Source organism: Tribolium madens, unplaced genomic scaffold (assembly GCF_015345945.1).
Source record: "Tribolium madens isolate multiple individuals breed KSU strain unplaced genomic scaffold, Tmad_KSU_1.1 Scaffold_97;HRSCAF=244;Tcas5.2_LG3a, whole genome shotgun sequence".
Classification (NCBI taxonomy): Eukaryota; Metazoa; Arthropoda; class Insecta; order Coleoptera; family Tenebrionidae; genus Tribolium; species Tribolium madens.
The window spans coordinates 9343293-9357941 of NW_025401069.1; the positions used below are offsets into that span (position 1 = coordinate 9343293).

The 14649-nt window shown below is 30.2% G+C and overlaps 1 protein-coding gene across 10 annotated transcripts in view; it reads right to left on the bottom strand.

Annotated features, from left to right (window-relative positions):
- Window positions 1-14649, bottom strand: part of LOC123015120 (potassium channel subfamily T member 2) — a 121342-nt gene that overhangs the window by 23492 nt on the left and 83201 nt on the right. For all 10 annotated transcript variants that reach the window (XM_044414617.1, XM_044414614.1, XM_044414610.1 and 7 more), the window contains 3 exons: window positions 4676-4755; window positions 1231-1330; window positions 745-943 (listed from right to left, as the gene is read on the bottom strand). In XM_044414617.1, coding sequence (XP_044270552.1) covers window positions 745-943; window positions 1231-1330; window positions 4676-4755 — 379 coding nt within the window. The remainder of the gene's footprint in view (window positions 1-744; window positions 944-1230; window positions 1331-4675; window positions 4756-14649) is intronic.

Here is a 14649-nt window from a genome sequence, read left to right on the forward strand (position 1 = left end):
TACAAAGCTCGAAAAGTGCAAAGTTTCTCCCCGACGAAACCTAATAGCTTCTAAAGTTTAGCAATTTATTACTTTGTTGTCAAACATCAATTATTTTTCATCATAATGTAAATAGATTTAGCGCGATTTGAGTAGATTGCGTATTATTTTTTTGCATTCGCTCAATTTTAGCATTGTTTACAAGCAGTCCTTGAAAAAAAAATGTAATCCTTGTATCTCGCCAATTTGTTTCCTATTTTCTGTTTGATAACAGTATTTGTTTGTAGGTAACACTTTGGTCGTATTTCAGTTGCCGCTTTTGCAACCATAATTCTCTCTCTTCAGAGGAAAACCTCAAATCCCCGTTGGGATAAAGTTACAAGGTAGAGACGAGAATATTGCAATATGCCTTTATTTGGAAGTGCATTCAAACAAGCACAAACGAGTTAATTTTACTTTTCACTAAAACAGCTACATCGATTTCTTAAATTCAAAGTTGAAAATTTTAGTCAAGGTACACGATACTTCTTTGCTAAAACAAACGGGATCAAACCGTAGTAAAAGCACTAACTTCTTGAAATATGATTCTTTTGAAAGCTTTTATTGTCCTTTCTAGTATTATGTCGTTTACTTTCCAAACATCTTTATGAAAGCAATAAGCGAAACATGTAAGCGACTCGTACACCTCAGGTGCAACCTGACGCAAAATTATTAGCAATTGTTCCTTTCGCAAAATAAAAATTGTAATTTTAGCTTTGAACTTACTTTATATCCGAGATAGGCCAATAGAAGAGCCTCCGTTAGACTAATCATGGCCAATACCACTTGTACTATCCACAGTTCGAGGGGGCGGTTCACCCACAGAATAGCGTCCCAGTTGATGATTGGGTTTTCTTGAAATTTTTCTTCCGTTAAATTGGCCGATATAATATATTCGGATTTGTCGCCTGGCGTACATCCGTAACTGCAACAAAATGTCACGTTTCCCAATCCTCTCCAATGAATTCTTTAAACAAAAATGTGAACGAATTTTTGAAAGTGTAAGTGGTATAACAGGATGGCTGTAGTTTAATTTACAAAAATCGTGTCTGAGGAAAAACAAAAGCTGATCATCAATAAATGAGTTCTTTTTCTGGAAATGTGCGAAACGTGAAAGCGTTCGGAATTATTTTTAGATCAGGATGTTCACGTCTATACTGTTATAGACAGAAATAAAGAAAAAAACAAAAGTCTCTATCTTGGAATACTCACCATGCCGCATATGTGGGATCGAGATCTGTGACAACTCGGATTATGTACAGAATACATGACAATAATTTTAAAAATAAATTGGCTATTCGTATCCTAAGACCTGAAACAGAAAAAAATGTAAGTTCACTTTCACGATTAAAATACATCTTTATTAAATAGTCTCCCATATTTGAACTATAACCGGAAACCGGAAACTAATTCAGCTGCTGAAACCTGAGTAACAAACTTGGAAATTGTTGAAATAATTAATTACAATCTTGCTAGTCAAATTTTTACAACTAAAAGGAGTGTTGTTGCGAATGAATTCAATCAGAGACGGAGATTTCGTATGTGAAAATGAATAAATTATTATTAAAGGACGGCGTTTATATTTAAAAATTTATTGAGACTACGACATAAGGCATGAATAAATAATTCGCATAGGGTGAAAAGCACATAAGTCGGTTGCAAAAATGAAAAGATGTTTTCTTGCTAAGTTTGTGTGGCGCTGATAAAAGAGTGAATTATCGGAATCGACTTGAGTCTAGATAATCTTATCTAGTCCGGTGCTTTAATTATTTCGTATCGTTTCGACAGACGACAAAGAAAATCAATCGCTTAAAGAAAATAAAGGCAGAAACATTAAACCCAATTAAAGAGTTTAATAGAGGATAAGAACCTATCCTTTTCGTAACTTTTCAGGTGAATAGTTTCGAAAAAATATTTTAATATATTTAATAAATTAAAGCCTCACATTTTTACATAATATTTACAGCAAACATTGATTTTTTTCTCAATATTGCTTTAAAATTTCGTTTATTTAAATATTATACTTTTGTATTCATATTATTTTTAGATTACTTAGTATTTTCTCTGTTTATTAAATGACAGTTTAGCTGTTTAGTGACGAAACGTCTCAATATACATATCTTAATGGAAAAAACATTAAACCTAATAATGTTATAGTCAAAAAAACAGTTATGTTAAAATCTCTATTTATTGATTTTCTTACACAGTTTAAATTTTTAATATTTTTTCTATTCTTTAATTTTTACGATTAGTGTATAATTTAATAATAAACAATAATTTTATATGACTGTTTTTATTTTTTAAACCATTTAAAGCAATTATTACAATAAAATTTTAATGTGACAACTCATAATCTTTGGATTATTTGGACAATAATCTATCACTGCCAGCAAGAAAGTGTAATTTTAAAAAACAAAAATGTTAAACAATGATTTCAAATATTTCACTTGATTTAAGATACATTTTTTGCGATGGCGTTAGTACCAGTATAACCTTTGCTATCATAAAAATCCTCTTTTGTTAGATGGTCTTAATAATGACAAATTCTGGTATTTTCTGATTACTTTACTGAAATTTCTAAGGCTGACAACTGTGATAACAAGTTCAAGTCACAATCACAATGAATTTTTTAAGTCTTAAAAGTTTCGACAACTTTAAAGTGATCACTTTTTTACTCGCAGTGGTAAGTAGTTTAATTCAGTAAAATATTTATTGTTCGTAAACCGATCCTAGAAGCTTGAGAATTTTCAAGCAATTCTCAAATCGAGTTATCAAGACTTAAAAGTTAAAAACTTTTAAAGACTAATTGTTAAATTATTAAATCAAGAAACAAATTAAATCTTTAAACAAAGTAAGATTCTGAAATTAAAGCGACCTCCCATTTCTAAACATAGTATACGTATATGATTCACTTATTCAAATCAAAGAAACTATAGGTGGAAATTGACTTTCGTTTTCTGTATTAGTTTATACAAGAATAAAGTTTATTTTTGTTAAGCTTTATTTCGTCTTAAAAGCAAAAAACTTATTCGCACAAACATATAGTATTAAAAGTTAAAAGTCTCCAGCTTCCCACCGCCAAAAAAGCGGTTTCAATAATGTCTCCAAGAAAGAAATAGTTTTCACCACCAATAATTAACTATTGCCTTTTTAACTTCTAAAATTTAATCATATTGCTCAATTAACATTCTGTTGTTTTTTCCTACTACCTTTAGGAATAAAGAATACTCGTTTATTTTAAATAAACAAAGCAACTTTCACTATTTTTCACTTTTCAGTTAAATATGGTTCTGGATATAAAATCACACAAGACATTTGGGTAGTATTCTATAAGTATCACTTATACATTTCAATATTATTCAATATCAGACACAATGACTAAATAATCATTCAATTCTCTCAAATCAAACGAAAAAATACAAACAAAACCAAATATCACAATTCAGTACAGCAAATTAATTAGTGTTCCACTATCTCTTGTTTATGACATCGCTACCTCTCCCAAGTAGCTTTCTCCACTCCCTTTGCAGTGACAGACGAAAAATGAATTAGATGCAAATTGGTTAGCGTTCGTCGCCTGTTTAAAATGCAATTTTCGTTGTATGCAAACTAATCGAATTAATTCTACGAATTGTTTGTAGACGCTCTCGTAGTTAACGGTGATTTCGATCTATTTTCATGGTTGACGTGTTTCCCCCGGTGATAGTCGCTTACTCAGATTGTTTTACATTTAATGAGCTTGATAATGCCATCCTTTAATACTTTAGAACGATATGCCAGGAAGATACTCCTTTGAAATGGGGACTTTGCTATACGCTGGTGGTTTACTATTTCATTTGCAGTGTGACATTATTATCTCCTCACTTCTACAAAATACGACACAGCCTTCAATAGAAAGCACTTTACAGCTCGGTCAAGACTCAGCTTTTATTTCGGGAGTAATTTGCGGTATAATTATTTCGCCGCACTGCTGTTGCATTTAAATCCGCAACGCAGTAACGGGCCATGATTGACGACACGCTAAAGAGAAATAACAGGATGCGTGACAATTAGTAATTTTATCATTATTGTTGTTGGCTTTGAGAAAATTAAGTTTGGCCTCAAAGAAAGGTATTAAGATAATCCAAGACACTATCAGATTCAATCACTATATCAAGTTAAGCGCTGCGTGCCATAAGCAATTATTTTTACTATTTGCTTTGATATCTGAAAATCTGATAACATATAAAATCTAGTTGACAGAAATAAACTTAGCTCTGGTTTCATGACAATGTTGCAATTTGAAAAAGCCATAATTATATGTCTATTTAATTAAGTCGCAGTTGCAAGTACAACTCTATTGTGCCATTTTTCACAAAACTATGAAAAACCTCATATTTGAATGTACTGTTGATGAAAGGTTTGAAATCTGCACTTGAAGAGCACATTGTTAAGTAAAACGCCACTTATCCACATATTGTCGTGTGATTCATTTATTTATTTTGTGGTCAGAACAACTGAAATTGTGGATGGAAAGTATATTTTGGCAAATAAAGAGTTACATAAACGACTTTCATATCCAATTCAATTGACCACTCCTAGTCATACATGCCACTGTTTCATTTAATATCGTCCGTGCTGTAACCGCGTTTAACCCAATGAATGAATGAAAACTTACTAGATCTTTGATTTTTAATGAAGTAAAGTTGCAGTCGTTCCTTAAATGTATTTTCATTGACATAATACTCCACTCGCACCCTGAAACAAGAAGAAAACGAATTAGTCGAGAGAATTTCCCAAAGTTGAACAAACTTCAGTAACCGTTCCAGACAAGTTTTATAACTTCCGTGAGTCCGGCAATGGTTCTGATAGAAAGGTCAGATTGTGTATTGGGGCTTTAAAACCAATATTTCTTTGAAAACAGCTGCAAATTAAAGCCATTTTCCGATATACCGCAATTTTTTACTCGCTTAAAGTGTTAGTTGGTAATTTACTTTTGGCCAAAGTATAATTACAACTTAATCTATGAGGCAAGGACTAAATAATAAAAAATTCCGCAACTTTAGACAGACCAACATTAGCTAACTATGAATTTTTAACACCAAAATACGTGCTTCCAACTGCTTTATGAAGTTTGTTATACGAAATTAGTTTCAAATTGGATTGGAACCTCCGTGATTACTCAGCTCATCCCCGTCTTACCCCAAATGCAATTAAGTCGATCTAGAAAGGCTAAAAGAGTGGCACCACTAAAAAAGTCAAATGATAAATTCGTTCCTTTGTCACGTGGCTCACAATCATTTTTCAGGAGCTTTTTTCAGAATCGTTAGTCATTCATAGAAAGGTTGCAGCTTTAATTTGGGTGCATTGTCCACACACTCGAATTAGTAGATTAAAGCTTTCAGAGATTTGAATGACCAACAAAGAACAGCTTTTACCAGTGGAGAACTAAAAAAATAAAGCGAAAAATGTAGAGATTTTATTTTTGTCATTTTAAGTCATCCATCACACTTTAAATCGTTACAAAATGTGTGACACTAAATTCCCAAGCAAGTCTTCCACTCCATTTTTATTATCTTCGAATGTAGTGCAATATTGTCACCTCTCCGTACTTTACACAAATCTAATTTAAAACTGCCATAAAATGAATCAACGTGGTAACCATTCTAGGCTTATTTAGAGCCCATAAATCATCTCTTAAGCTTATTGTATGTGGAACACCTTGTGTCCTAATAAAACAAAATTAAATGCACAAGTTTATTAATAATAACTGGGAATGAAAATAATTCAAAACATAGTTACCTAGTCCATGTCTAAAAAACAGCAATTTCAAACAATAAATTTTTATAAGTAAATTTTGATTAAAAAACACTCACGTCAACCCGCTGTATGAAAACCTACCTCAGATATTATTTTGTGTTTTTACGCGCAGTAATATTTTTATTAGTTATTTACTTAAAAGAATCCAGCAAAGTCGATGTTACACACGGGAGAAATAATACGAGTAATTGAGCAAAAAAATTAATTCCATTTTTTTTTACACACAATATAAAAGTTGAAATAAACTTATTTATTTAAAATGAGTTGCGGTAAAAGTACAGCAATGTTACCACTTTATAAAAGCAAAGTTATCATTTGACAAACACTAAAAATCTATATTACAGCAATTACGACCCACTAATGGATAACTCAAAATTAAAATGGGTGTCGTGTTATTTCGGTTTTTATAGTTCACCATTTATCACAAAATGACATTTTTTATTATTCAAATATTTTTTTAAGCTTCCAATTTTTCTTAAGAAGTAAAATGTTCTTGACAAATACAAAAGTAAAAAACTGTAAAAAAATATACCTAAATACGACTCTGTTACAAACGTAAACATTAAGCACAATACTAGGCTAAAAATTAGCTCACAATTAAACTAATCACGATACAAAAATTTTCTCATATTACGCAACAATTGTAGTAATAAAATAATATAAAAATATAAAAAACAGTTTGTTAAATAGCTCTAAAAGATTAAATCAATAATAAACAAAATCGAAATTTTAATTTTCAATTTTGAATAAAATAGACTAGTATCTTAATAAACGTAAGATATTACATAAACTTCAAAAAATGGGATAATTTTCCTTTTGACAGTAGATGAAATTTTTCTACCAAAACGTACGTTTCCAGCAATTACAGTTTTTGAAAATTCTGTCAAAAATTTTAAATAAGCAATACTTGGATTCTAGACTCACCTTTCATAAGATTAAAAAGGATAAAAACATCGTTCGTCGCTCAAAAGTGCCTTTAAGTTTAATCTGATTGCAGGAAACTAATACCATCTATTAACTAAAACTTCTTTCTATGTTAAATTAAAATAACAAACTCTACAAAACTATAAAAAATGGCGTTGAAAACTGAATATTAAACATTGTTTCAAAGAAAGATGAGTTCCTTTCATATACTTTTTTATAATTTAAACGATTTATCAAAACTTTAATTCCTATTAGACAAGCCCCCGACGCGACGATAAATTAAATTCTAGGTTCAATGTTCAAACTTCAATCGCATTAAAGCCACAAAGCCTACCTACGTCACACAATTCACCAGAAACACAACCTTTCCACAATTTCTGACTGTTAATTCCTGAAAGACTTACATCATGTTCATATGCCACGACCGCACCTTCCTAATTCGACAATTCAAACTTTGACATTGCGGATTGTTTGCTAAATTTAGCAACATTTCGTGCCAAAAACCCGTAAAAACATCATAATTAGTGCTCAGGGATGTGTTTGAAGGGTGTGACCCCTATATTGTATTCACGAGGTGAAAGGTTAAAGCGCTGATGAAACGAAAAGTGGTGTTTGGTGGTGAATGCGTGATAACTCGAAATCTAGAATGTTAGTGGTCGTTATCCTACATGGAAACTAATAATGAAGCAAAGTTGTGATGATGTGGAAGCCTGTTATGCTTGTGCACTGGTTACCACTGCAGAATGTGATCTCCCTGCTCGAACTAGCATTGACGAAATGGTAACAGGCAAATTAGAGTATTTATCGAGACGTTGACGGAAAATTTCAAGAACGCAAATGGTGATTCCTCAAAATGTACTCGTAAAGCGTTAAAAGAATCAATATTTCATATAAATGTTACGATGTCTGGAATATTCGATGTCCACGAAAATGGAATGATAATTGCACATTGTTGAATTTTAAAGTAGAAATGGTAACTATCGTTGATAAGTGATAACAATATTTTTATTAGACTGAAAGCATTAGACAGCAGAAAGTACATATTTTTCCATTACCATTAAAGCAAAAATTTTATTGCACTATAAGTAAACTACCTTGTAAATAAACTATTCTTTAACTAATTGTTTTTTTTTGTCAAATGAAAAATTAATTTAATTACTGTTTTTACAAATGTGTTCGTGGCACAGCTTTTATTAAATAATCACAGAGTCCAAAACCTAATAAGAATGTTAAAATACAGAAAGCTTAATATACTTACATTAAATCATTCTACAAACTTTATGGATTATTTCTATGTTGCTGCCTACAAATTCCCATGTTTTTACAACTGCTTGGAATGAAAACTGTAGGTAACTTAGGAGTTGTAAAGTATGACACAAAAGGAAACTTTTCCATTAAACCCGCAGCAAAAATCATTACATTTTCCATAAGTCAAACCAATTTTTTACGGTAGAAACAATATTTCAACAATATTATCTGTCTACTGTCGACTAATTGACAAGATTTTTGTATCATGTACTTTTAATGTTGGTCAAGCTAAAATTCTTGACAAAAATTCAGTCAAGCCCATTATAAAAAAAGCAAATGCCGCCACAAAAAACATACATTATTTCAAAACCTGTCAAAAAATAATAAAAAAAGTAATAATTTTGAAAATCAAAATAAAATAATGTTCTAACAAAACATTCCAATTTGGAAGTTATTTTTGTCGTAATCTAGTATAAAATATAAAATATAATGTATTTATTTAGCTGTAGGTGTGGGTAGCTAAGTGCTAAAAGTGTTAAAACAGAAACCATTTTCATGAGAACTTTTAAGTTTTAACTGAAATGTAAAATATGTATAATAAAGACAAAATGTTCATTATTTTTTTATCTCCGACACAGTGCAACAAACAATTAACCCCATTCCATTCCAAAAAGAAAATCTCTTCTTCAGAAGTAATCATAAAAACTCCAGGTCCCGTTAAAATCAAGTAGCCTTACCTAAACCTAAGAAGCTAAAAGCTAAAAGCTTTATAAACATTATTTTCGTAATAAACGTGCAAAACCGTGACATTTAGCCTTTAGATTCCAATATGTGGCATTAAATGGTAATCCACAAGCACACGTCATCTGTTTAGGTAATTTCATCTAGAGATGTTATATATTTTATAGTATCATAAGAACGGAATTTGTTGGTGCTTGTTAGAATTAATTTATTCTTCACTTATTGGTTCAAGGAGTATAAGGATTTATGAGCGATTGAAAAATGCAACTACGCACGTTAACACTGTGTTTTCTCTCCTAGCAGACAAATGTTTTTAATGTTGATGAGCCTCTTAAATTTATAGCGTTAACGATCAGCCAATAAATACCCCCATAACTTGGATTAACCAATAAATTGGCCAGCTGAAGTAAAATGGTTGCGCAAAGGTACTTTATGTTTATGTGTAGGATCTTGAAAGGATAACTAATCCATAATACTCTAATGAGTATTTGGAGAATAATAATGACACCACGGTGTATTCATTACTAGACTAGACGTTCCAAGTATGAAGATAATGACTTTGTAATATCGTATACAGCATAATGTCTGTAGAATAAAAAAGGAGTGGCATTTGAAGTTCATCGAAGATGACCTCCGAGAACATTAGTCGCAGACAATTTCATCAACGCTTTCAAATTATAAAATAATTTGCTTGAAAATAATCAGAGAGGGTGCTTATCAGATCAAATTACACCAACTTATTACAAGTTGTTAAAGATTGAATGGAAAATACCTAATTAGTAATTATTTTTCCAAATTGTAGGTTTCAAATGTTATTTATTATGGCTTTTACAATTCAACAAACACTAAATAATTCAAAATCGGGAAAGTATTTGTTTAGTTATTTGATAAAGTACAACTTGGCTTTTAGGTCAGACACTTTAAATATTTAAAACCTGCATGCATGATATTGAAAAAGTTTTTTATTACTAATTCATCTTCCTAACAAAATAAAAAACGCTTTCAAAAATTATGGTCTATATTGGTTCTTAAAACATAGTACTTTCGCCTCGGATTGTTTTCATAAAAGAATAAACTTTTAATTAGAAATATAAAAAACTTAGCATTTGAATGTACATTAATTATAAATTTCAAACGAGATTAAATTAAATGTGCAAATTAAAATTTTTATCACTTCTTTTGCGGCAAGGTACATAATTTTCATTTTTAAAATTAAACTATTTTCAGTTATGAACAAAAGATAATTAAAAACAAAGTATCTTTACAAAGCATTTCATTAAAATACCTACCTGTTCTAGATTGCAACAATTTAATAAATCTTACTTTTGTGTTGTTACTTGTTTAAACTTCTTACAGAATACGGTGCGCAAAATTACAATTATTTTTCAGAAACACAAAAAATGTATATAAACATAAAACTTCCAATTACTTATATTCGTTTATGATCTTTACTTTTTCCTTTATTAATTCATTTCTCTGTCCGCTTATTTCTCTAAGCTTAAAATACAAAATAGATACTATTCTCCCAAAGAACAAAGAAATATTAGAATGAATGCAAAAATGTATCACATAAATTTCAAATATATTTAAGTACGTGTAAGTACGAGTATCAATATCGTATATCTGAGACAATTTCAATTCAAATGTCCGCAAAATAAAAAAAATTTGAACGTTTTTAACTACGGTTGAAATTAAATTTAAAAAAAAACAAAATTTCGGAAACATTGTTGGAGAGAAAGATTGTATTAAGTTTTAGGTTTATCGGTGATAAATTTAGATTATGATATCCATTTTAATGCGTATGTGTTTGCAGTAGTTAATCAGGTTCTGGATAATGGACGCGCTAGCCCAAAACTAGTCGAAAAATAAATTGTAACTTGTTCAATTTATTTAACCTAAAACTGAAAATGAACACTCCAAAAAATCAAAATACCTTATCGATCACCAAATTATAAATTTTTCGCCACAAGTTTCGTCCATTTATTTCCTTCAATCAAACTTTGGCAAAGTTTTAAAAGTATCGGTTTTTCTACGAAACTGAAAAAATTCGATCTAACCTGTTACCTGGGTATTTTATCGTAGCTATCCCAACTGGTGAGACAATTGTAAGAGCTGTACCTGCTGGAGGCGGCCATGGTCTTTTACACTACGCGCACTTCGAGCGCTTCATACTCGCACAGGGCGCCTTACGCCACTGCCACTCGCCGTGGTATCGCCGCCACCGGCTCACATGCCGCCACCCCCGCTACTACCACAGACACGCAGTCTGACTTCCCGACGGTCTTCTTACAACTATATTAATCCCACTTTCACCTGACTCTTCGAGTACACAGAGCTGTTGTTAGCGCAACAAACGCATCTACCCTTCGAGATATAAAAGCAACTTTAAGTTTAAGTTATGTCGATTTTCCGTAAATATTTTATCAAAAACTCGAGTAAAATTGAAACAAAACGTCTTATTACTTTATAACAAGGGTAAAATTCAAAGTCACTGCCAAATATCTCACGCAAAAGTCTAGACGGAAGTTAGTCCTATAAGTCAATAGTACTAAAAAATACAAGAATTTATACTTCTTACATGTTTGGTGTTCAATTTTATAGAGATGGAGTTTTACGTGCACCTCCATCACATATTACACCAATTTATTTTTCGTTTACTGTAAAAAGTCTAAATAATTCGTAGAAAACTCATTAGAATTACACGTTTCCGGTAAAAAATTCTGCCTCTGTAGTTTCTTCTACGATTTTTGCAAAATATAAGTACGTTAAATAACGAACAACACTGAATAAAAAACGTAAATCCTAGTTTGTATTTGTTATGAACACTAGCAACGATGACTTTTTTTATTTAGAAGCCTAATAATTGTTTCCTTTCATCATAATTTATTAAAAACTGAGTGATAAATACAAAACATATTAACTTGAGTTTTTATACATTATGTTGCTACAACAAATATAAAAAATATTCATGTAGAGCTACGCATAAGGTATTTCTTCATTTGTGTATATTACCTTTATTCGACTTTAAATCTTATATGTTAGAAATATTAAATTTTAGTCTTTTCAAAAAATATATATTCTTATACTCCAACGATATTTGAATTCCTAAAGACTAACGTCGTACCTTTCTGTATAATCAATAATACGTAGTCCAATGTCTGATCAAAAAGTATTAAAATCCAAAACGAAGTAAAGTTTGTAAAAGTAAAGTAGTACGTTTCTCTAATGAAAACTAGCCTTCTTCTTCCACAAATTTATATTTGATGTAAGAGCAAGAAATTTTAAAATAATAAAAAACCTCCATAAATGAAATTATTTCTGAGAAACATCATTTCATCGCAAACCCGACTAAACTGATTAATTTTTTCCATGAAGCGGGTTATTCTTCGCTCCATCAATAAGACAAGAATGTCCGTTTCCCGTTTTAATTCAGTTTTTACTTTAAAGAGTATAATCCCAATATTATGTAAACATAAAAGCAGCTTAAAAAAGTTACTTTTATTTTCCTTCCTTACTCCGGCAAAACGTTGAGTGCCTTTCTCTATGCCTCGCTGCCTACACATTTTTCTATTGTAGTTCGGCTATTCATAACGTAACTTTATTATTGAATAAAAAGCACCAGTCTTTTTAAAAAGTAGAGAAACTTAAAAAATGTTTCTATAAAATTTCAATAAACAAGTGCGCACAGTCAATTAAGACACACGAAGAGCATCATCAATTTCAAGCTCGTTATTTTAAATTTTATACACAGAAAGATGGAATGGCATTTCAAATGAAAAATATAACTCCCCCCCATATTTGTTCTTATCGCATCGTCAAAAGTAGGTAATCGAATTAGTGACTTTACCTCATCCGTTACATTTCCAGCGACTTTTATCTCTGCATCTCTCAAAATTATATGCAAATAATACACAAGTTAAGTTAAGTTGTTTTATTCAAAGTGAAGGAAAGCTAAATATTTAAGCAATTTTACGTAGACGAAGCTTCCCGAGAGACTTGATTGCAAGTGTATTTCTGTGTCGTTTCGACGTCTCGTGACAAAAAAAATATAACTTTCAATTTTAATCGCTCATGGTTGAAGCTCGACTCACAAAGCACATTTCCATTTGCAAATTAAAATGATTAACATTCGACGTTAATCAAATTTTTAGAGTCTTTAGCTAAAGCCGATCTATGTTTTAAGCTTCATTAATTATTTTAATTACCAAACACCTAATTTAATAACAAAATTAATAACAAGCCCATATAATCAATATTAAAAAATGTGAATAATATCCCGGCGCATCCACCAAAACGTTATTAAATAACAGAAACCAACAATTAGAGAAATTATAACTACTATAATTATTGTTATAGTAAGAGATGTAGAAACTACAAAAAATGTGCAATTTTCTATAATTTTTAGCTCAGTTCGTTTTAGATCTCCTAAAACTTTATAAAAATTTATGGGTGTATATTTTTATCGTATTTTCAATTATTATTTTTATTTATTTTATTAATTGCAAGCATATTCTTATAAAAAATAAGTGCAATTTACGTGTAAAAATGTGTTTTAAAAATTGTCTCAAATCTTCTTAATAATTTTATTAATTTAAAAAATTCTTTATCACAAAGAATTTATTTGGTTCATTGTAATGTATTTTCTTTTGTAAATAACACCATTTAGTTTAATCGCACTAGAAATAGGACCAAGGGCGGTATGCCAGCAGTATGAAATGGAATTTATCTGAGCTGACAAATTGAATTTAAATATTATGGGCTGGACAGTCTGCAGAACATTTAATTACAGTCAAATTTTAATTTACAATTTACATGACGATTGATAATGCAATGTAAATGAAAATTTAGTTTTAATAATTTTTTAATTCGTTTGCTGTAATTATCAAACTTAAAAGTTTAAAAAAATAAATAAAAATTAAAAACCGTTAAAAACAAACAGACTAATTATTATTATTTATAATCAATTAAATTAAAATTAAAAGGTAAAGAAAAAATTCATTACATACTTAATATGATTGTGTTATAATAAGTTTTGGCTCGCGGAGTTCAAATTATAACACTTCCTCGGCTTTCAAAATCTATTAATTTAATTTCTATTTATAAATTAATATATAAATTAATAAATATTTATACAAATGTAAATATTTTATTTAGTTCTCCATTAATCCTGAAAAATCAAAAAACTAACAGAAGTTAAGTACCTTTAAGAAACTGTCAATAGCTAACGTTACATTGTTCTAAAATTGTAAATTGCTCTTATTGTTAAAAGGTCACTGCCCCTTTCACGTTCTAATGCGTATAAGCCACTATTTGTGCCCATAAAGTGCTGAATCGAGAAAAAATGCAATATCTCGGACTTTTATGACTTTCATTAGACGCCTACAAAAGAACAGTTGACTTTTCCTTTAATTTTGCATTTAATCCAACCAAATCCCTAGCAAAAAAGAGAGTAATATAATTTACAGGCTAGCCTTCAATGTAGTTTTTATCAAAAAAAATTAAGAATACCTCAAATTAGGTACATTTTTTTGACGTAACTAGTCAGAAAACGTAAATAAAGTAAAGTAAATAAGGATGCATCCTTATTTCACGGTTGATTAGTAGATAATAAATATTTAGAATATGGGTACCTACTTTGTGGGTTAAGTATTATTATTAAACATTTAAATAAAAATCGATTATAAAGCTTTGCGTCTTCATTTAAAATACAGTTGTTTGAGGTCGCTCTACATCATGCAAGATAACAAATTTGTCTCAAGAGTATTCTCCGAATGACGTAAAATAATATAATATAATTGTCAAGAGACTAAAAGAATAAAGTTGAATCGATACAAATACCGGTTTTAGACATGTCCTGTAAAAAAATAAAGCAAAATTACCAAATTCAAGAAAAATTGTATTGTTATAAATACTACATTG